Here is a 21,983-nt window from a genome sequence, read left to right as displayed (position 1 = left end):
AGAAAAAACTTTGATACATGTATATATGGGTGTAGTGCAAATATTTCAAATATTTAATACTTTATTTTTTATTTCACCTCAAAAATAGGATATCATATATCAAGAGTTGCCTTTTCTAAACCAAATTTTTATTTTGGGTTGTCTATCTATTTAGATGCTCAACTGTCAAAGAATATTATATGAGACCATGCTATTTTGTTGGAATAAAAAATTACTTTAAAAAAAATTTAAAAAATAAATTATTAAGATTTGAATAAATAAAAGAATATAGAATAAAATTGATCTTTATCTCCATAATATCATTCTTTGGGCCTTCATTCCCAGAGTACATCAACAGCAGAGCAGTATTTACCCAGTTGGCTCTTCATTTGTTGGAACTCAGGTAACTCCTGCTAGATCAAATAATTGTGTACTGCCGCCATCTTCTCATAGCAACTAGTTCTTGTGTTCTCTCAAGACTTTTTTTCTTTATCCTGCCTTATCCTTTGTAGATCGTGGCTTTAATTGGTGAGTTCTCGTTATTTCCAGGTTCAGATATCCCTACATCAGTATAATTTTTCCAATCAACAAAAAATATATCATCATGCAACCTGGGGTACCAAAGCAGAAAATTGTAGTATTTTTTATTAAATCATCAACATAAGATTGCTGCAAAACATGATCGGATAACAAGGATTAATGAGCATTAAGACCAACCAATGTAAAGAGATTATCAAATACCTGCCATTGCATTTTGTAGATAAGTTATGATGAAAGAATAGAATCCGACCATTTCTCATACAGTGAAAATAGTTTCTTCAAACTTGTATAGCTGCGGGTGCTAGCAATTCTTTTGATTTCTTTCTTCATAGAAGCATCTGAGACCACATTTGTGAGAAGTCAATGAACATTGAGAACCATCTATGATGAACACCAGCAAAACACAAATTCAAGCTTATGACGAGCAGGAAGACCCCCAATAACGATTTCAAACTAGCCACTGTTTGGGAATCATGAGACATCTTGACAAATCCTACCGATTTCTTTCATATCCACTTCCCCTTCATCCCCATAGACAACATCCAATTCAATAAGATAAATTCATCTAACATCATAAATTTTGATCACTTTGTTGTGTTTCAAAGCTTTATAATCCAATGCAATTGAATGCAGGTGATAAGAGCAGGCTTAACAGAGAAATCAAATTGACCCTGATATCATTTTGAAGTCAAAATGATACTCCTGATTACTCTTCCTTTTATATCATAACAATTTCTGTCTTAACTTGGTCCATCTGCCTTGAAGAATTCAACTACAGAACTTTTGGCAAGTATATGCACATCACATGTCCAGCCATCATGGGCACTTGCATTAGACATTGACTGGTTCCACTGTCATGCATGAAAGGTTGAAATGAAGAATGAAACTGAGTTTCGTTTCAGTTTGATTTTGAGAGACCCTGCCTTCTTCCCAAATCCATGTTGAAAGAACAAATCCAAATTAAGCACTTGAATAACTGAGGGTTTTGTATGGAACCATGCCATACAATATGGTTAGATATATAGCACTGGACTTTTCTGATAAGTGATTATTAATATATTTGAACTGAAGGCTATGTTTTTGTCTAAAAAAAACAGACTGACCTTCCAAAACTGGCACATTGGAGTTCATAGCAGAATCCCGCTTCCTTTGAGTCAAGCTTCTTGGAGGAGCTCCTAGAGGCAAACAAACAATATATTACTACAACAATATTTACTTTGAATGACCAACAACTGAAGTATAAAAAAGTAAAATATAGACATTGGATAAACTTACAACCAGTAAGCAACAGGAAGATGATTGCGGATAACAATCTAGAAAATGAGGAACCACTGTTTTGTTTTATCCCTCTTCATAAAGCCAATGGAGGGTATCTTTGTGAACCAAGTGTCTGAAAAGAGAATATATTTAAATAGAACAAAAATATGTAATAAAAGCTTAAGAATTTTAAGATGCATGAATTGAAGGATAAAAAAGAAAGAAAAGAAATCCAATATGCTCAAAAAACAACAAACATTGCCAAAGAAACAAACTACAGGATCAACATATAGGGGAAAGTATACTGAAGGGAAAAGGAACATCCTCTACACAGCATAAGTATAGCTAGCTTCATTTCCCAACAGCAAAACACGGTCTCAACAACATAAACAATCTCCAAAATACAAATAAAGTCGACATGTACTGGTAGACAGCGGCAAGTGTAGAAGCGAACAACAGACAGAGAAAAGAAGAGAGGTAGGAAGCAAACTTCACCATTGGCAGTTTTTTAAACGACAATTTAACACAGCCTGTAAAAAAAGGAAATAACAACAATGCAAATAACTAGAAGTGGCCATGTCATGATGTAGCAAATTTGTTTCACATGTCTCTTCCATCTGTGCAGTTGATTCTTAAGCCATTCTGAGAGTGAACAAAAGCTTGCAAGGAGATATATATGCATTTAAACTGGTTGGAGAATAGCATGGATCTCAGCTGCTCTCAGAGTGTGAACATGCCTTGCATCTGCAAACTAATTGGTTTTGTCCATGGCATGAAAAAAGGCTATTGCCATCTCAGTTTACAACCACCTAAGTTACAATAATGACAAGCTTTCATAATAAAAATTGGCATACAAAATGACAATAAATATAATCTGAGTCATAACTACGACAAAATATACTGTAATGTTAAGTAAAAACCAAAATCGATCTGATGTGCTTGAAAATTTTTGAACAACAATCACGCCAAATAATCCACTACATGGAAGATGTAAAAGCAATTAACATTCCAGAGAACACAAGTTCTGAAGAAACCTTAACATGGAATTAAGACCATGTAAAACCTATATATAAAAGCAAAGGTCCAGAAATTTTCATTTACATTGAAATTTCTTGCCAACTACCAGAACTGAGCCACTATGATGGCGATCCATGTAGGAAATGGGCAGACAAAACATTTCAAAATCAAAGAAAAATGTTTATGGGTATGCCTCTATCATAACAACTTCATGGAAAATCATATCAAATCTCACTATTGAAACTAAGTGTTCTCAGTCAAAGATGAACCAATCTGAAGCATCAGCAGATACACGGGACTAAATTCCTTGTCTCCTCGAGCTCTGGCCTTTATCTCATAATCATCAAGGGTTGCTTTAATTCCTTTCCAAATCTGATCCTCACCTTGTGAATCAAGCCAGAGAGAGTACTGAAGAGGTGTAAGCTTATTCCTCTGCAATGGTGAATGCAACTCATCAGGGCCTCGAGAATACAAGTGGTGGAGTACCACACTTGGTGGCAGATCCTTGAGAAGTGAAGACCCTCCAAGCTGAGCTGTCTCCAGAAAGATGACAGGCCGGAAAGCACGAAGTGCTCGATATGGTGCACCGAGCTGCTCAACAGGAAACAAGTTCTGGCCAACAGCGAGCTCAAGCTCTGCCATATCCCTTGCCAACCTCAGCTTGCCTGACTCAGAAAGAGGCCTCACCAGAGAAGCATGTCGGATGAAGAATATTAGGACTCGAGAAGCCATCCTGCGAACTAGCATGGTGCATATAGTCTCAGAACGAGCAGCAGAAGAAGGCAGAAGTTTGGACAGGAACTCATTCCGGAAATGAAGTGTGCATTTCTGCAACTCATCCATGTAATTAGAGGCATTGTTATCCATGGACACATCCATCCCCTCAGCTCCATAGTCTTGATCATGGATTTGCAGGATGCAAGATTCCAGGCGATCAAGCATCGCTTGGAATAATGAGGTTACTGAGTCACATGCAACTCCATAGATGACACCAAGCGAAGGTGACAGGACATCTGAGGCTATGGTTGGAAGTGAAGATGTAGTGCTTGTAATGCGTGCATGGATCTCCTGCAGATGCTGGCAAAGGGAAAAATTCTTGATTTGGGCTGCAGTTGCAGGACCCATAACCTGGCGAGCTTCAGGACCAGTGGATATCTAAAAGTCAAAAAATATAAAAGCATTAGATGAAACTTCTGACAAATTAACTAAAGCAAAAGAAGGTTGATTATGTAATACCCTCAGATAGTCCTACTCGTTATTAGTCAATCAACAACCAAATCTAATAGAAATGGTTGATCCCATAAGCCCTCAAACTTGAGTTCCTTTGAGACTATCCAAAACAAAACAAAGCTAGTGCATAAAAAATGAAAGCAAAAGTATTATATTGCAATAAATCTAATCACTTTAACATCTATCAGCTATATCTCCTTCAATCAGACCTACTTAGAATTCCAATTGTTGGCGCTCAAAGCAGATTAAATTAGCCTTTTCAATAGTACTAAGAAATTAATTTCTACAGAAAAACAAGAACATACCACACTGTTGACCTCAATTTAAAATTAATTAGGCTGAATTCCATCAATTCACTTCCTCTGCATCATGTCCTGACAATATTTTTTAAATGTGCAACTACTAGACAAATCATAATTTATCCAGATTTTGGGTACGAAAAGTAACACTAAAGTCTCACTCATGTTCACAAAATTGCAACATTTAAGGAAATAAATTTATCTAATACCAATAAGAAGCACAACAATCTAATTTTGTATGAATGGCAATGAGTGATGAATCATCTGGAGACGTAAAGACTAAGCAATTTTGTCTTTTACAGGACTTGGCTTGGCATCAAGGGAAAATAATAGATGGCATGTCTTTCACTGCAATTTCTACATTTATTATACTTTCACACATATGAATCTAATTATTAGATTTTATGTATGCAAATGATCATGCATCGAATTGATAGTCTATATGTCCTAGATCATTTAACAATGAAGAACCAAAAATAGATTCATTAAATCGAATGTTATGCTTCTTAGTAGATTTTCCTTATTTGCAAAACAAAAACTTTAATTTTGAGTTCACTTTGTGATACAGGACAGAGATATAAAAATGGTTACCTACTTACAAACTTGACTTCTACCTTTCTTATATAAGCACGTCATAATAAATCCATAACTGCTAAGTTATAGATTATACTCATTAGCTTGTCCTCGAGGTTTTCAGAATGTAGATAAAATAACAAAGCAGTTGCTTTTCTGGAATTTTGATGGATTACAACTTGTGACCCTTATATCAGCCTTAGAGGAATGGGAAAAAGCAAGTGAGAACTTTCTAATATGTGGCAGCTGTCTTAAATTCCTCGATGTCCAAAAGCCAACAGTATCAAAACTTCAAGAACAGAGTAATCAGATAACTTAATAATCAGGACATACTCTGGATAATGAAAACAGAAAGGAAATTAAACATTATCTCAAGGTAGTATACTAGAAGATTTCTAGAACCTACATTCAACTGCATATCCCAGAAACAAATGGAAGCATCACAGGTATCCAAAATTCACATTTGTGAACTTAAGCATAAGATTCAGACATTGAAGAAAAAGCATGTACACAAGTAAATATCATTCAAATGGTCTTGGATTTTGGAAATCATTTACCTGGTATTCAGCTCTCTCAGCTAACAAGAGCAGAACTTTGCCAATTTCATGTAAAACAAGAAGCATAAGGTGCCCATGCATTCTCACAACTTCAATCTCTTCTTGGATACGCAATACAATTCTAGAGATCTGGTCCTTGGAGGGAATACTTCCACGGCTAGACACAGGGAATATGCTATTTACACTATCTGAGAGACGACTTAAGCATAGAGCTAGAAATGATGTCTGGAATATGTTAATGGTAGCAACCAGTTGTTCCTTCCCTTCAGGGTTGAGAGCTGGTAGAACCCCCTTAACATCAGTATCTCTTGAGATTCTTTCAAGAAGATTCTCAATCATAGAGAACAACTTCGGATACCCATGTGTAAATGCCTCTTTGACAAAACTAGATGCTGTGAAAGCAGATTTCATTTGGCTTGCAAAAGCTTTGACAAGTGCTTCCCAGACCCGATCTGTTAATAGAGGATCACCCTCCTACACAACATCCAATAAGAGAAAAAGATAATTCAGAATCAATTAGTAAAAAAGAATCAGTATAACTAAAATCCATTAGAAAAAGAAGTCCATCAGATGACATAGAACTCAGGAAGAACAAAAAAGAAAGTGCAACTTACTACAACACAAACTTGTCATGTTCCAAGAGCCATGAGATGCTAAAAGCTTCTTGTCAAATTTCGGGACCAACAAAGGTATTTTTGCAGAGTCTGCACCTTACTTTAAAGGTAATTGATGAGTCTATTACATATTTAAAGAATTCAGCTTAGAGAAGGGAACAAAATGGAAGCATAAAGAACGACATCAGGAAAGAGGCAGGGAAGATTTGTTGCCTCAATATAGACGAAAGGGGGAAGTGTTAGTTAACCACTTGTTTTATATTTCAAGTTTCTGAATGACATTCTCTGTGAATAGCATAACAAGACACCCCGACTGAGATCAGGTTGATAGTTTTTATCAAACTCAATTTCACACCAAAGGTTAGATCAACTAATCTGGCAGGGTCAGACCTAGAGACAGATAAAAGGGTGCAATTGACTTTGTCTAGTTCAATCTGATGAAGAAAATGCCTAAAATTGATTTTATATCAATTATGCATTTGATTGGAACACTATAGTAAAAATTTCAGAGGCAACACAGACATGCAAAAAGGATTTCTTTTCCTACAAAAGAGGTTTACGTAGGCAGGTTTTGAACAGTACATAACCACAGAAGTGGCCGCAGGATCAGAAGACACTTTACTAACTAAGATATCCACAATAACCATACAACACAGGAGTAAGCGCAACAATTTTGCCAATTTTATGACAGTTTCATAATTGAAGGTCGTGAGATGCAACAGATAAAGAAGTAAGCAGATTGATCTACTAAAAGCATTTATAAACAAGCCAAATTCGTAATCAAAAGCTCGGGAGAAATGGCCTGATCCGAGAGAGAAATCAACTCACCTGCCAGACCTCATGGAGGAAGAGGACCTGCGTGAATGGCACCCTCTTCTTCGATAGCACGGTCTGAAGTTGCCACACCGCCGTCACAACCCTGTGAAGCTCGTCCATGCACCTTCCCATCCGCTCCCACAGAGCCTCCGCAGCCCTTTTCCCTGCCCCAATCTGCGGTGTCCCGCTCCTCTGCACCCCGCCGGGTCCAAAACCCCCTGATGATGTCGAGATCGTCTTCATGTCAAGCGCCACGCCAACGCTCTTGACACCCACCCCCTTGTACTTGCTGACGAGGGTGTCGACAGCGGATCTGAGCTCGCCAAGGTTGTAGAACACCTGGAGGCCGCACCAGATGTCGTTCTGGTTGGACTCATCCATGCCCCGTTCGACGGCCTTCATCGCCTCGGCACGCAGCCGGTTCCCGGTCTCCGAGAGCCAACGGATCTCCTCCTCGACGACGGAGATCCCAGAGAGGCCGCGCTCCTGGTAGAGGAGCTCGATCTCACGGTGCATCTCCGCAGCCTTGGCGAGGTCAAGGCGATCGGGAGGCCCCACAGCGACGAGATCGCGGAGCCTGCGGGAGAGGCGTAAGAGGCGGGCGGCAGATGCAAGGAGGTCGGCGGCGGCGTGGAGGTTGGAGAGCTGGAGGGTGTGGGTGCGGACGACACGGCGAGGCTCGGCGAGATCTTGGCGGGCGCGGCGTAGGGAGGACTGGAGCGCGTCGACGCCGGAGCGGACGGCGGCGAGGGAGGACTCGGCGGAGCGGAGGGAGGCGAGCTGGGAGAGGAGGGCGGGGTGGCGGGCGAGGACCTCGGATCGGAGGTGACCCTGAAGGAGGTGGACGGCGTCCTGGAGGGACTCGGCAAGGGCGGCGGCGGAGCCGGAGCTGAGGGCCTGGGAGGAGAAGCGGGCGGAGTCGAAGTCGGGGGACAGGAAGGCGGAGAAGACGGGGTCGGAGGCGAAGGCGTCGAGAGGGGAGGAGGAGGCGTCGGGGGCGGGTGGCGGTCGGGGAGAGGCGGCGGCGGTGGGGGCCGGGCGGTCCTTGAAGGTGGCAAGCTTTTGGAGCGGGGAGGAAGGGAGGATGCGCGGCGACGCCATGGAAAGAGAAGGGCCGATTCCACCAGATCTCGGCCTCCTCCTCTGTCAGTGTTTGTGTAAATAGTTACAGCAGTAGAAATACGAAGAATACGTACTAGCAGTAGTAGTAAGATGGGTGGGAAATAGAAACCGAAAAAGGAGGCCAAACAAGTACTGACGGACCGAGTGGTTTCTCTTTTTTATATTTATTTTTTTGGTTTATAAAGATAAAAAAAATTTCCTGGGCCTTATTTTTAATTTTTAATATAGTTTTGGATTGATTTTTAATAGAAACACTTTGTTCATGAGAATATTGACAACAAGATATATATATATATATATATAGCTGAGAGATTACAACCTCTAATTGTTGCTTCAGAATAATTTTTCATAAGCAATATTTCGAATGGACTATCCAGGAATGTAGCAATGGATCACTTGATTGGCCATTGCAATAGGGGTCATGCAGCAGTTGCATAACATGTCTCAATTCCTCCAAAAAAACAAAGTATGTCAATAGAACCATATGGAAGGCTAGATAGAAATAGAACAAGTCACTATCAAAATGTCAAAATAATGGACTGATAGAAGTGACTCAAAGGAAATTTGGGATCGCCCAAGCAAATCCTAATCGATGCAGCAAAATCCAACTTGTCAAATCAGTGAACCATGGACGAACAAATGTAACGATTAAGCACAGAGATATGGATGGAAGAATTTTCTGTAAAGATAATATTCAACTCTTCGCTGACTTGTTCTCGAGCTCCCTCCTCAACTGTCGGGAGAAATCATCGTTAACATGATCATCATCCCAGTCATCCTCCCACTGCTGCAGGGCTTCTTTACCTTCTTCCTTGTCATCCCATTCTGCAGTCGATCAAAATGACTGACATAAAGATTAAAGATTTCATCCCTCTTCCAACTATTGACTTAGTTATAACTCAAGCAATATGTATACTGCTAAAAATACACAGAAAATTTGTCTTTATAGAAAATAAAACAAATATATAAGATATAGATGCAAGGGTGATATTTTAATTCAAGCACTTCATAGAAAATGTTGAGTAAAAGAATGGAATATGTATTACATCGAGGTATGATCCACTTAACTGTGATGCAAATCGGATAGATCTTGTAATGCCTTTTTTCAGAACTTACAACTTTTAGAACTTCAAATCTCAAGTTAACATATTAAATAATTTGAGTTCGGGCATCATTTAGTTGGTAAAACAAACAAAATAAAGATATCTGGAGCCAGTTGGCAAAATGGAATAAAGGGTGGAGCATTTTTGTTGCAAATAACACCAGCACCAGCCCATAACTTTACCGGTGCATCAGGAAAGATCACTATACCTCAGCCCGACTCCTAAAAGGAATCAGCTGGATGCTCGGTAGGAGTCTAAATTCCCATTTCATGTGGAAGAGGCAGTACAAGGTGCACTAAGTGGGATTTAACAGTTCCATATAAGTGGACCAGCTAACCCGTTTAAGCAATTGCATTTTCACAGATATCGCAGTATGACTCACATCAGGATACTGATATTAAGTATAACATTAAGTTGACTGTTTGGCCTAGATTAAAAAAACAAGGATATTTATTGAGAAGCACTATTTTTCCTCACTACATCTTTGATTTCCCACAATATTGTCAGTTTATCAACTAACAAACTAATTGTAGACAAACACAAAAAAAAAACATGACCAATACATTCCAAATTATTGACGACAACATAAGATACACTAGGATGTTATATGCTACAATCAATGCACCATACTGTTTGCTCTGAACTTTTTAAGTGACATTACATCTCCACTATGCTAATGATGTTCATGTGACTCATCCTACAAGGATACTTGATGAAATCATCAAACATGAAAAGAAAATGCTGAATGGAGAGAATTTAAGCACTTCAATTTGGCTCTAAGGTAGCCGTTCTAATTTGATTTAAAAATAAATTTGGTATATTTCAGAAAGCTTAGCATCTTTCTTTTTCTGATGTAACCATGAGCTCGGAAGTAAATTCAGTATGTAGTAAAAATTAACCCATGAAGCATATATTATTACTGGGTACCAGCTATTTTCAGTGAAACCCATGAACAAATGAGATGAGAAAAAGAGGCCTCCTCTCTCTCTGGTTTACCAAGGAAACAAAGATATTTGTTGGATCTAAAGGGACAGATAAGGTGCATTACCAAAATATTTATTTTAAAAAATCCAAGGACAGAGATGATTTTTTAACTACCCAGTATAATTTAACTGTGTTTTTAAAAACCAAATTTAGATGTAAAATATTTTCTGGAACATGCAACAAATAGTGTTATTAAGAGGTGTTCATACTCTCTCATAGGCACTCATGCGAGGCGAGGTGAGGCGAGGCGAGGCAAGGCAAAGTCAAAGCGCTCAAACACTCACATAGGCCATGCCTAGGCAAGCACCCTGATTGAGGCATTGGACAATCAGGCACTTTCCTAGGGCTCACCTGAGTTTCCAGCCTAACAAGATCTCGCTTGAGGCATTGGACAATCAGACACTTGCCTAGGACTCCCTGAGCTTCTAGCCTAACAAGATTTTTCGCTGACACCCACACATAAGGTTTTCTGTCTATTCCCTAATGTATTAAATTCATCCAACAAATTCATAAAAATAAAAGATACCAATTCAAGTACTTCGATGTGTGTTCAGCAAAATCAAGCACTCGAGGCTGACATCGATTTGTGTATAATTATTCATCCTATTTCTCTAGATGATAATGATGATTCAAATGAACAATCTGTTGGGATAAGCGTGCTAACATGTCCAACACACAAGATGATTTAATATTTGATGATCACATTTAAATACAGGGTGATTTAGCAAGGGAAACTATAGTTGAAGAAAAAAGGGCATCGACTATGAGTGCAAACATCAAGTTCAAGGATAGTAAATATAAAAAGGAGGAAATAGAATAAGAGGCTAATATCAGTGATGATGTTGATGATGATGTGATGCACCTTGACAACCACTAGAACTCCTGGATTGAAAGATATTTAAATGTCTTTCATTTTGTTATTTATATATGAACTGGTGTAATTATCATTTGTTGATTGACTACTTAAGAGACACTTTATGCTTATGCGATTTGGTGCCTTGGTGATAACCATCATGCATACATAATAATATAAAACTCATTTTGAGTCAAGTTCTTGTTTTAATGATTATTGTTACATAAATAAACTCCCATAGTTTTTTTATCACGCCTTATTTTACTCAGGCAAATGCCTTGAGCAAAAAGGAACCTTTGTGCTTTATATTGCCTAGCGCTTTAGACAACAGTGGCAACAAGTGAACCATGCACATGCAAGTACTCAGCAATTCTTGATGTTCATAAAGAAAAAGAAAATGGAAATATTATTTTGTAGAGTTACTTTCAGTATCCTTCTGGTAAAAATCCACTAAGTTGGAAGATGGGGGGAATGCAAAAAGGTCATTCAAAATCACCTCATGCAAAGAGAAGAGCAGTGGATCAAACATCCTTTGAAAAAACAAATTATTGGAAAAACAAGTAAAAAAACAAAGCTAGCATGATGATGTTTCATTAGTAAGAATTACATACGATCATACAGCTCACGTATTAACAATACACGGTAAGGAAAAAAATGAAGTTGCAGAGGACAGAGAATTGTATATCAAATACGGTTCCTATATTTTCTGCCCAACTTACACCCACATTATCCAAGAATCTCACCAATCCAGCAGGTATTGACAGCTAATCAGTCATAGAATTCTCCTAGAATGAATCAGAGGCATTCAAACTTCAAGTATTTTCACTTAACAAGCAGTCTCTCTTCTGCATATAAATTGTGCCCCTTCTAACATTATTGCCTTAATCCACAACTGTGGTATGACACATGATCTTTCCCTTCGTCTTGTCATCACTCTTCTTCCTTGCCTCACTAATGAAAGTCAATGATAATTTTATTATATCTTCCTACAGGGAAAAAAAGACAATGAGATGCATCGCTTCATCTCATTCCCGTGTTTCAAGCATCAATGAACAAAGAAGAATTTGGTCCCATGGGAAAGCTCGTGTATTTTCCATTAAACGAATATTGTTAGCATCCTAGAGCTGTGTAAACAGATTAAGTCTGGCCTTTTCAAAAATTGGATAACTCCAAACAGTAGGGTACCCTAAGTACTGAAAATGTGTGATTGCAAAGATCCAAATTTCGTCTGTTTTGAGATTTAGACCCAATCTACCACTACTTTGGAAGATAAACTCCAGACATGAATAAAGGCAGTCGTGCAACATGAAATCAAGTATGAAATTTCCCTCAGATGCTGATCAATACCTTCAGAGCTTGGTGTTGGCAGTATGGAATCCAATGCTTAGGACGAGGATTAAAGATCACAAATCTAGGACATGATATGAACTACCATATCATGTCTCCTTGTGTCACTCGTTAATTCGCAAATCTAAGCAGCGATGTCGACAAGAGACACATACAACTGATTCTACTCACGGATTCTTGAAAGATGCATCATACGAATCTGCTAAAAGAAAGGGCTTTATGTCTTCAAGTGTTGTTTCCTATGCTTCTACCAAACAATACGGAGAAGAGATCAGCTTTATGTTACCTTGATCGATCTCGAAGTCTTCGAACTCGTCGTCGTCCTCGAAGAGATCCATCTTAACATCTTCGGCAGCAGCAGGCTTCGCCTCCGTCGCCATTCTGCGAGATAACCGAGAAGCGCGCCTGCAGATTTACGACTGTAAACTAGGGTTCCGATCGACTTTTAGAGGGCCAGAAAGCCCTCCTTTTTTTGAACTATAATACCCAAATGTTGCTACCTGCCTTCTGAGTGGCGAAGGTGAACAGCCCACCTGTGGAACTCACATTTGGTCATCGGTGCGTTGCGTCACACGGGAAACACGTGGGTCAAGTGAGAACAAACGAGGGTTCCATTCGACTTTTAGTGAGGGAGAACCTACTCGCGGCCACTACCAGCCTTGTGATTGGAGAACTCAACGGCTCCTGTGGGATCCACATGTGGCCATTGGTGCTCTCCATCAGACGGTAAACACCTTGGACGAGTGAGATAATGGAAAAAGATCGCGTGGGATCTTTGCACATTAAAAGTACTGTGCACATTTTCTTGGACCCAAAAGCTGTTAAAACTAGGAATAGAAAGGGTTTTCTCGCATATTTTAGTTAAATCATTTTTAGTTCGAACTGAATAAATACTAACAAGTCATAATATACAGTCGAATTAAATAGAATTGTTAAAGCCCACCATAGGCTAAATATATGGACTTTCAGCCCAACACAAAAAACATAATTCCTTTTTTTTGCCTGTTGAGACTTTGTAACTTTGTATTTGTAACTCAAAAATCTTGTCGTGTATTTTTCAAAAACTTTTTTTACATTTATCGGTCATTTTATATTCTATAAAAATATGTATTTTATTGATAAACTATTCTAGATTTATACATAAATTATGTGCAAAATAATTCTAAAGAGTATTATTCATAAATTTTGGACCCTTTTGTCTCGTGGATTGAAGAAGCCCAATATAGATTCGCAAAAGAAAAGAAAATGTTCTAACTCTTTGGAGATAAAACAAGAGCTCCATTTATAGTAGAGAAGTTTTTGTGCTGTGATCTTTAAGGGAAACTGACTGGCAGGACTAATTAAACTTCGAAATGAGATATTATTGGATAATAAGAAAGAGAAGCAGCATTTTTTAGATCAACAAAAGTTACATTATTTTGCTGTAATATGAAAGAGAAGCAGCTCAGTAGTGACACAAATGCGGAGTAGGAAAGCCAAAAGGGGCGCATGGAAGAATTGAGTATGAATCTCCCCAACTCGGGGCTGCTGGTATATAGTTTGCCAGAGTTCCATGAACTAGGCTGGTTTGTACAGCTTCTCCACCATTTTCCTGAACTCTGCATCAGACAAAGAAGAATTTTTAGAGAAATAAATGAGGAACCATTTCGATAGGACTGCATCACTTTCCTCACCTTCTTGATTGACCCAAAGTGCTGCTGCTTGGGTGTTGAGAGGAGACTCATTGTTTGGTTCTGAAATAAGAATAATGTCATTAGCAAAATAATCAAGCAACTCTTCTATGTAGCAAAGCTGATGCTTACCCCCCAGCAGACTCTGGATTGACAGCAGTATGGTTCTCACATCATATGCAGATGACCATTTGTCCTGTTAACCCGAAACATTCATCAGACCATGAGGAATACGGAGGAGGAAAGATGGTGATTTTGTTCATCTCCAAACCTGAAGTATATCCAAGCAGATGTTGCCGTAGATATCGACATTTGGATGGAAGCAGGCAGTCTCGAACTTCACCTTTGGAGGCTTGAATGGGTAATCAGTAGGGAAGGAAAAGGAGAGTTTGTAGATCATGCCCTCATAAACTGTCTCTTTGCTACCAGTGATGGTCCCTTTCCAGCAAAAGATGTTGTCTCCCTCTGGAAAGGCTGATATCCCAGGATCCCCACACATCTGAAGAAGAGAACAAGCAAGCATGCAAATAGAATCGTCAAGAACACATCGACCATAAGGTTCACTGAACATTGAAATGAGAGACTTCGTGGATCGAAGTCCCAAGTTCTTTTTACTGCACATATAATGCCTGACGTCTCCTCGAAGACCAACATTAAGTAACTCTATCATTGCGGAGTAAATTCTTCTTGCTTACCATCAAGGACATCAGTTCCGACTGCAATCTGCTTGCATCAAGACAAAAAAAAAAAAAAGTAGAAGTCAGCATGCGGTGAAAAGGATCGAGAAGAAAGAAATGATCTAATTACAAGGCGATGAAACATCACAAAAGCCCTAAAAGATGAAATCTTTAACACAGACTAATCAAGTTGATGTGGCAGAAACAGATGAACGACACGCAGAATGATTAAATGGACAACGACTTCGGTGCTTGTGATGATTGTTCCTGAACCTTCAAGAGGAGGAAAACCCACGAGAAGATCAATCAAGAAAGAGTAAAGAGGATAGAAAAGAAAGAGAGGATATCATGACAACGCCATAAATCATCACAAAAACCAGATGCCGCCCTCAAAGATCAAATCTTCACGATAATCACTAGTATGGCGGAAGCAGATGAACCAAGAAAGAGTGATCCTTCAAGAAAAAGGAAAAGCCGCGAGAAGAGCAACCAAGAAAGAGTGAGAAAGTTGCAATACCTCTTCAGGACAGACTGGCCGTCGAGGCCTTTGGCGGCCGCAGCCGTGTGCTTGGCGGCCGAAGGAGCGGTGTCGGCGGCGGGGGGGATGTTGTCTTGCACGTCTTGGTTCTCCGTTCTCGTCATATTGCCCGACCTTCTTCTCTCCCTTTCCTATCAGTGAGATAGTTCAACAAGGAGGAGGAGAAGGCCGTAGAGAGAGTGAGGAAAGAGGGATTGGGGGAAGAGGAACGATTGATATAAAGAGAGGGGGATTGATCGGGGGCGAGAGGGGTCCGCGTCTTCTTACCGTTGGGGCTTGATTTCCCCCTTCTCCAACGGCTAGTTCTTTTTTCAATTTTTAAAATATTATAAAAAATTGGTAGGATGAAAACGTTATTGTTATCTATTTTCTCCAAGCGGACTGAAACACCCCGGAGACTCGCAGAGGGTGACGTCATTCCTTGTGCACCTAACTTGTAAATTCCAAACTAATTAATTATTTTTAACATATCAATTTTTATATTTTTAAGAATTATATTATTATTATTATTATTATACTTATGAAACTAAAGCATTTAATCTTGTTTCAATTTTCCTGGCGAAAATATCATATGCACTAAATAGTAAATTGAAGTGAGATTTATTTAGTGATAAATCCTATGATATTTTTAATGTTTAATTTTTAATTTTTATAAATATAAAAATTTTAATATAATTTTTAAAAATATAAGGATTAAAATATATAATCATCGATTCGGTGCAGAATTCAGTACGGAAAATATTTAATTTTAATTGTGACAGTATTTGGGCTTACCCGTCTCGCTATCGCCCTTACGTAAGCGCAAATGGGCCCCGGCAATATTGCCAGCGTAGTTTCACACGTCAGCCCGCATCCCTCCTAATCCAGCACCAAAAAAGTCAAAGATTGGTCAAAATAAATTGGCGAGGTCAAACGTGCGGGTCCCCTTATAATATTTGGTTGATGGTAACCATTAACTTAAATAAGAATTTGTTGAAGTACTACATTCGAAAATACTACTTAAATAAAAAAAAAAAGTTTCATATGATTTACATCGCTAATACTCGACAAATTTACAATCAGGAATTTTTGTCATCTTAATCTTCATCTAAAATTTTGTTGTTAGTTCCATTATTTTAAGAGGAAGTTAAATACTATCCTACTTTAATAACAATTATTTATGGACAAATTTTAGGAAAAATTCATAGTTAATGTCTTAATTTCTAAAATTTTTTGGAGAGTATTTTTTTTTTCAAAATAACAATATCATCTTTATCAACCATCATTTCTGGTTAGTACTATCGTATGTCTGATCTTGCCCTTGATGATAGATCAAAATAACAAATTCATAGTCTACATGCTCTCGTTGTAATCCTCGTATCCCCTTCTTATTTATGTGAGAGTTATAAATAAGAACAATTCTAACAAGAGGTAACGGGGTTCGTAGAGGTAGGGGCAAGTTTATGAAAGTATGCACAAGATAGTAAAAGACAGAGCGGAGGAGAGGTAAGGGTGATGATGTTGGTCACAATAAAAAATAGTGAGAGGTGAGATACACAATGATAGACTCGATAATCTAACGGAGTCTTAAAAAAGATAGAGATAATATACGGAAGTTAAAATGAATATGCGAGGGAGAGATGACGACAAATCCAATGAAAAAAATGATAAAAATAATAAAGAAATAAGAAAAAGAAAAAAAATTCTTTTTTCACTTGTAAGATTTAGATTAATCCTCCCGTGGATCAAATATTCCTCTTGTTAATTCAATAAAGATTTCAAATGTGAATTGTATGATGTTTTCCAAATATTTAGGTTTTAAAATCAAATTTAAAAGTCACCTTCCAAAGCATACTATTCCCTTCACTTATTATCAAGTCGAATCAAAATTATTATATTCTAAAGGTGCTATCCAACTTGGTAAAATCATCGCAATTGTAAAATCTATATCAGTTCTACTTATTTTTCAAATCATATGAACCTAAAAAAATTGAAATACTTTCAAGTCTTAATTCACTAAAAATGATATTTGAATTTCATTACAAGTATTCAAGCGTGTGTCACGATGGAGACGACTGAGAATAAAACTCTAATATATTAGTATTTTATTCATATCAAATTTTATCATATTTCAAAAAAATATTCATATATTAATATTGTATTCTTAACGAAACATATTAAACATGCGATGTAATCGATTGATCCAATGGTTGAGATTTAATTGGGTCTATATTGGAATAATTTTATGCCACGCGTCATATATCAATCTGTAACAAGTTTCGTGTTCCGGGAGATGGACGGGATCAGGAGAAAACCATGACGCCATGCCCGCTATATAATAAGCTTCCAAAGTGTTCGGGGGAAGGCGATGGCGGGAATCAGTAACTCTTCGCCCTCTCCAATTGCCATCGGTAATCCTCCAAACCCTAGAAGAATGCACGCATTGATCTTTGCCCCGAGAAATCCCTAAGATCGGAAGCCTCATACCCTCACTTTTTTGATCTCTAGGCTTCTTCTCTTTCCCACTGATCTTGCAGGTAACTGCAAAGTCGTAATCGAAGGGCACGGCGTTTCTTGCGAGAGCAGCGAGAAAAGTCTTCGCGTTTCCGTCTCCAGTGATGCAAAAATCCTAATTTCAGGCACATTTTTCCCTCTATTGGCTCTTGATCTCTTTGATTACGTCTTGGTTCTCTGTCCGCAGTGTTTTTCTGAGTCATTCCATTCCTGCTTCTTTTTTGTTTTTTCTATGCAGTGGATGATCCAAAGGTTTATTCGAGAAGGAGAACTTGCAAATCCACTCTACTAAATCTCGAACACCAAGATAATTGTATTAGTTGGCATCTATTTGTTCTTTTAGCTCTTAACTTCTGCACTCTCCATGACTGTCCTTATTTGTGAAACCGAGACATACATTAGAACCCGAGTAACTTTGTCTATCTCTTTTGGGTTTTTGAAGCATTATTCCTGGTTCCTTAAAAAAGATGGGGAAGTAGGAAGTCTGAATGTAAAATAAAAAAGATGGTGCTATACGGCTTACTAGCAAACATATTTGCATGTTCCACTAGCCCTAAATTTTGCTTGTGCCTTTCGTTTCCACCTTTTAAGATAATTTTCACCATTTTTTATTGTAGGTATGTTGGGATTTCCTTCGAGAGATCACTCATTCTTGCTCCTAAATCCTAAAGATGCAGACAGCCATAGTAAATCCCTGCTCCAGGTAGTAAGTCATGACTAAATTTTAAAATTTTTCTTGTGCAAATGCAAGGGCAGGTTGCTTTATTGCAATTTGGCACCTACATTGTTTAAATGCTTAAAATATCGACAGTGGTTTTAATAGCATAAATCAAATATGTGATTGTCAAATCAGGTTGTATTTGGAATATTCTAGAGGTGAGTCATGGCACTTCGTGTGGTGATTGAAACAAATAAAAAAATTATCGATATGATATCCATAAAACAGCTAATGATTTTCTTTAGCAACTTCTCAAATTGATCTTTCTCTGGTGTCCATTTAAAACTAATTGATTCATACATGACAATGCTTAAACATTCTTAATGGAAGCTGAAGTAATGTAATAACTTGAAGTATGACTAGCACATTTCAAGTATACTCTTGAAATTTTTTTCCTTTTCTTTTTCTTTCTAATAAAGATCTCATTTTGGTAGTTTAACCTCAAAACTTTTTTCCTCTACCTATTGATATTTGGATGTACAATATATTGGATGTTTTGTGACGACAGAAGATTCTTCCTTTCACCATTTAAATCAATATCTTTCCCTTTATTTTTGTTTGCAGCAAGTTCTAGAGCTTTACTTGGAAGAACTTCCTACCATGAACTATGCTGCAAATACTGGAAAGAAATCCCAATTTCTTGAAAAATGTACAACGAGTGGGTAAGGCAGTTGTTTTCTTAGCTAGATCTTGGTATTGAAGATAATCAGCAACCCTTTTTTATGGTCCTGAATTCTGTCATAGCTGGTGCACGTTCAGTTATTCTGATGACACTTTAATTATTCTAATGCTTGTTTTTCTATTTTGCTGCAGAAAATATACGACCTTGGTTCTGAGATCAGATCCTGTAAATGGGTGTGGTGAGGTAAGTTTTACCAACATCAATTTTCGTGGTCTAGCATGTATTGCATGTCTATTGAATCATTCTTAACTGCACTTCAAACCTTCTTATTTTGGGCAACTTTAAAACCATCTACTAAAGTTGGCAGACTTGCAATGTAAACAAATGAAATTCATCACATTCCCACTCTTTGAGTTAAGGAAAGTAAATGAAAACAATAAAATTGCTAGAGAGTTAATGGAAATAACCATTTTAGGCATTCTACTACCAGCATTATTGACCCAATCCGATGGACAATTAATCGCTTAGTCAGACAAAGTTATCATATCTAATCTAGTGACAGAAATAAGTGATTTGCTGTGACAATGTTCCAAACAATGAAACAACTAATCCTAATCCCCATGTATTACTATCCAAAGTAATTAACATGCTTGTATCTATATCATGACCCAGAACAGTCCCCATTTTTTGCTAGTCATAAGTGCCCAGCAAGCCAATCACGTGAGTGATGGCACGTGTGACTTGATACAGAATCTTTTTGCTTATTATATTTTGGCGTATATCACTTTATAACTATTGCATAAATGCATATATATTGTGATGTCCTTGGATTTGTGCAATGGGAATCGGATCGTGATGAGATCACGATAATGAGACCGATTCACCTTTAAACACATATCCTAAATAATCCCGGTCATAGGTTACTCGAGAGGGACATCGTGATAACCGGATAGACTAGTGTGCTGTATACCCGTCCATATGATGGATGCAGCTGGTCTCATAGCTGCTCGTGTAGGGACACTAGGGATACAGTACAGGTGCTCATTGGAGAATGAGTTCACTGATTGATCCACTTACGGAATGCTGGATGGTTGATGATGCCTTATTGTCAGACAACGATTCCGTAGTCCTAGTGGTGTATCTGGTTCTTAGACTTGAGACACCAAGGATGTCCTGTATGAGTGCTCCACTCTTTGATACCAGACTTATAGGTTTGGCTGTTCCCAGATCTAGTACAGCTGGTCATTGGGAGTGGTAGTCGACCTTACGAGGGCTATTGAGTGTCGATAGAGGATCATCCACTCTCGGTATCATGAGAGGAATATCCCATGTGTTCTTGCTCAGACAAATCCCTGGCCAGGGTCATTCGGGTTGAGAGAGAAAGAGTTCTCCGGGAGAATCCGATTAGAGCGAGACTCGAGTAGAAACCGTATGGGTCTGACAGCACCATGCTCGATATACGGTCTCTGGGATATTAGATGGATGAGGGACTATAGGTACATGGTAACTGAGGACAGACAGGTCCAATGGATTGGATTCCCCTGTATCGTCTGGGGACTACGGCGTAGTGGCCTAGTACTTCCGTAGTCGATGAGTCGAGTGAATTATTACAGAGATAATAATTCACTGAGTTAGAAGGAGTTCTGACAGGTATGACTCACGGCCAGCTCGATATTGGGCCTAGAGGGTCACACACATATGGTAGGCATTGCGATGAGTAGAGGTTCGGATATGAGATATCCGACGGAGCCCTTGTCTTATTGGATGCAGATCCAATACCCACTAGGGAAAGGACCCATTAGGGTTTTGACACGGGATCTCTATAAATAGGAGGGATTCACAGCCTCATAGGCTAGAGTCTTTGCTTGCTCTTCCTATTCTCCTCTCCCTCTCCACCTCAGAGTAGGCCTGGAGTTTTGAGGAGCGTCGTCGCAACCCTGCTGTGTGGATCACCGCTAGAGGGGAGGACGCTTGACCTCCTTCACCCTCTCCTAAGGATCTGCAAGGAAACAGGGATATACGATCTCCCTAGGTAACACAATCTCTATACGCAGTTTTGTGTTTTTGCGGATTTTGCGCACCAATCTTCGCACGACGATGAACATCTTTTTGGGAATCGGGGATTTTTGTTTTCTTGTTCTTCCGCTGCGCATATGATGTCGCCCCCACTATGATTTCCCAACAGTGGTATCAGAGCCAGGTTGTTCGTGCGAATGATTGGTTTTGAACTGCGTGTATTGTGTTTAGGAAGAATTTTGACGTCAAAATCGTTGACGCAAAAGCGAGGAAGGGCAGCAACAGTTGCTGCCCTCGATCTGCATGCCTGCAGCCACCTGCAGCGGCAGCCGCAGTCGCAGCCAGGCAGCACAGCGCCGGCGCATGCGCAAGCGCTGTGTCTGCAGCAGCCGGCCGGCGGCCTGCTTGCAGCAGGCTTGCTGCCGGCGGGGCTGGCAGCCCGCGGGTAGAGGCGCCTGCGGCCGCTGAGCCCGCGGGTAGAGGCGCCGCGGGGCAGCAGCGCGGGCTGAGGCACCGCAGGGCAGCGGCGCCTGTGGCCGCTGCTCCCACGGGCAAAAACCTCGCAGGGGCGGCCGCCAGCGAGGCAGCACCGCCTGCGGGCGCTGCATCGCCGGCAGAATTGCCCGCGGAGGCGGCGACGCCCGCGGGGGCCAGCGGGCGTGCCGCCCGCAGGCGAGGGCAGTGCCCTCGCCCTCGCCGCACAGGCCGCCGCCAGCAGGGTGGCGGCGGCGGCGGCGCAGCAGCAAGGGGGAGAAGGGCATTAGGGTTTTCTGGGCAAAAGACAGTTTTGCCCCTCGGAATTTGAGAAATTCCAGTTTCTGTCTTTTGTCCAAATTACGAAAATACCCTTAGGAATTGAGAAATTCCCTATATATCCCTGATTTCAGAAAATATTAATTAATTAAAAGGTTTGGTTGATTATTATTTTTATTATTATCTAGTAGTCCTACATGATGAT

At 39.5% G+C, this 21,983-nt stretch overlaps 3 protein-coding genes and 2 long non-coding RNA genes across 5 annotated transcripts; 1 reads left to right on the top strand and 4 right to left on the bottom strand.

Annotated features, from left to right (window-relative positions):
- Positions 1-268: 268 nt before the first annotated feature.
- On the bottom strand, positions 269-1,775 carry LOC135666035 (uncharacterized). The gene is made up of 2 exons (XR_010509675.1): positions 721-1,775; positions 269-540 (listed from the first exon to the last, which is right to left on the bottom strand). It is a non-coding gene; the product is annotated as an uncharacterized LOC135666035 (long non-coding RNA).
- A 1,023-nt stretch (positions 1,776-2,798) lies between these two features.
- On the bottom strand, positions 2,799-8,085 carry LOC135666033 (conserved oligomeric Golgi complex subunit 5-like). Its single transcript, XM_065177532.1, has 3 exons — positions 6,895-8,085; positions 5,453-5,926; positions 2,799-3,948 (listed from the first exon to the last, which is right to left on the bottom strand). Exons 1-3 carry the CDS (start codon positions 7,981-7,983, stop codon positions 3,037-3,039), a joined length of 2,475 nt encoding a protein of 824 aa, XP_065033604.1. The 5' UTR covers positions 7,984-8,085; the 3' UTR covers positions 2,799-3,036.
- A 418-nt stretch (positions 8,086-8,503) lies between these two features.
- On the bottom strand, positions 8,504-12,801 carry LOC135666034 (protein DELETION OF SUV3 SUPPRESSOR 1(I)-like). The gene is made up of 2 exons (XM_065177533.1): positions 12,578-12,801; positions 8,504-8,829 (listed from the first exon to the last, which is right to left on the bottom strand). The coding sequence occupies exons 1-2, from the start codon at positions 12,669-12,671 to the stop codon at positions 8,699-8,701; spliced, it is 225 nt and encodes a 74-aa protein (XP_065033605.1). The 5' UTR covers positions 12,672-12,801; the 3' UTR covers positions 8,504-8,698.
- Positions 12,802-13,651: 850 nt separating this feature from the next.
- On the bottom strand, positions 13,652-15,372 carry LOC135666027 (ubiquitin-conjugating enzyme E2 20-like). Its single transcript, XM_065177524.1, has 6 exons — positions 15,156-15,372; positions 14,657-14,684; positions 14,233-14,460; positions 14,094-14,157; positions 13,965-14,024; positions 13,652-13,889 (listed from the first exon to the last, which is right to left on the bottom strand). Exons 1-6 carry the CDS (start codon positions 15,278-15,280, stop codon positions 13,849-13,851), a joined length of 546 nt encoding a protein of 181 aa, XP_065033596.1. The 5' UTR covers positions 15,281-15,372; the 3' UTR covers positions 13,652-13,848.
- A 2,532-nt stretch (positions 15,373-17,904) lies between these two features.
- Positions 17,905-19,049, top strand: LOC135666036 (uncharacterized). The gene is made up of 3 exons (XR_010509676.1): positions 17,905-17,982; positions 18,287-18,372; positions 18,952-19,049. It is a non-coding gene; the product is annotated as an uncharacterized LOC135666036 (long non-coding RNA).
- The last annotated feature ends 2,934 nt before the right edge of the window (positions 19,050-21,983 follow it).

The sequence above is a fragment of the Musa acuminata genome, unplaced genomic scaffold (genome assembly GCF_036884655.1).
Source record: "Musa acuminata AAA Group cultivar baxijiao unplaced genomic scaffold, Cavendish_Baxijiao_AAA HiC_scaffold_1063, whole genome shotgun sequence".
In the NCBI taxonomy this organism is placed as follows: Eukaryota; Viridiplantae; Streptophyta; class Magnoliopsida; order Zingiberales; family Musaceae; genus Musa; species Musa acuminata.
The sequence above is the reverse complement of the archived record's forward strand: the minus strand, read 5'-3'. Positions and strand labels throughout refer to the sequence as shown.

What these genes read in the sequence shown, in the direction of transcription:
- LOC135666027 (XM_065177524.1), bottom strand. Translation starts at nt 15,280, where the DNA reads ATGACGAGAACGGAGAACCAAGACGTGCAAGACAACATCCCCCCCGCC. An exon ending in GGCCAGTCTGTCCTGAAGAG is followed by an intron (nt 14,685 to 15,155) that starts GTATTGCAACTT and finishes TGATGCAAGCAG; the next exon opens with ATTGCAGTCGGAACTGATGT. An exon ending in TCTGCTTGGATATACTTCAG is followed by an intron (nt 14,158 to 14,232) that starts GTTTGGAGATGA and finishes TCGGGTTAACAG; the next exon opens with GACAAATGGTCATCTGCATA.
- LOC135666033 (XM_065177532.1), bottom strand. Translation starts at nt 7,983, where the DNA reads ATGGCGTCGCCGCGCATCCTCCCTTCCTCCCCGCTCCAAAAGCTTGCC. An exon ending in TCCTCCATGAGGTCTGGCAG is followed by an intron (nt 5,927 to 6,894) that starts GTGAGTTGATTT and finishes GATGTTGTGTAG; the next exon opens with GAGGGTGATCCTCTATTAAC. An exon ending in CTGAGAGAGCTGAATACCAG is followed by an intron (nt 3,949 to 5,452) that starts GTAAATGATTTC and finishes TTTGACTTTTAG; the next exon opens with ATATCCACTGGTCCTGAAGC.
- LOC135666034 (XM_065177533.1), bottom strand. Translation starts at nt 12,671, where the DNA reads ATGGCGACGGAGGCGAAGCCTGCTGCTGCCGAAGATGTTAAGATGGAT. An exon ending in AGACTTCGAGATCGATCAAG is followed by an intron (nt 8,830 to 12,577) that starts GTAACATAAAGC and finishes GATCGACTGCAG; the next exon opens with AATGGGATGACAAGGAAGAA.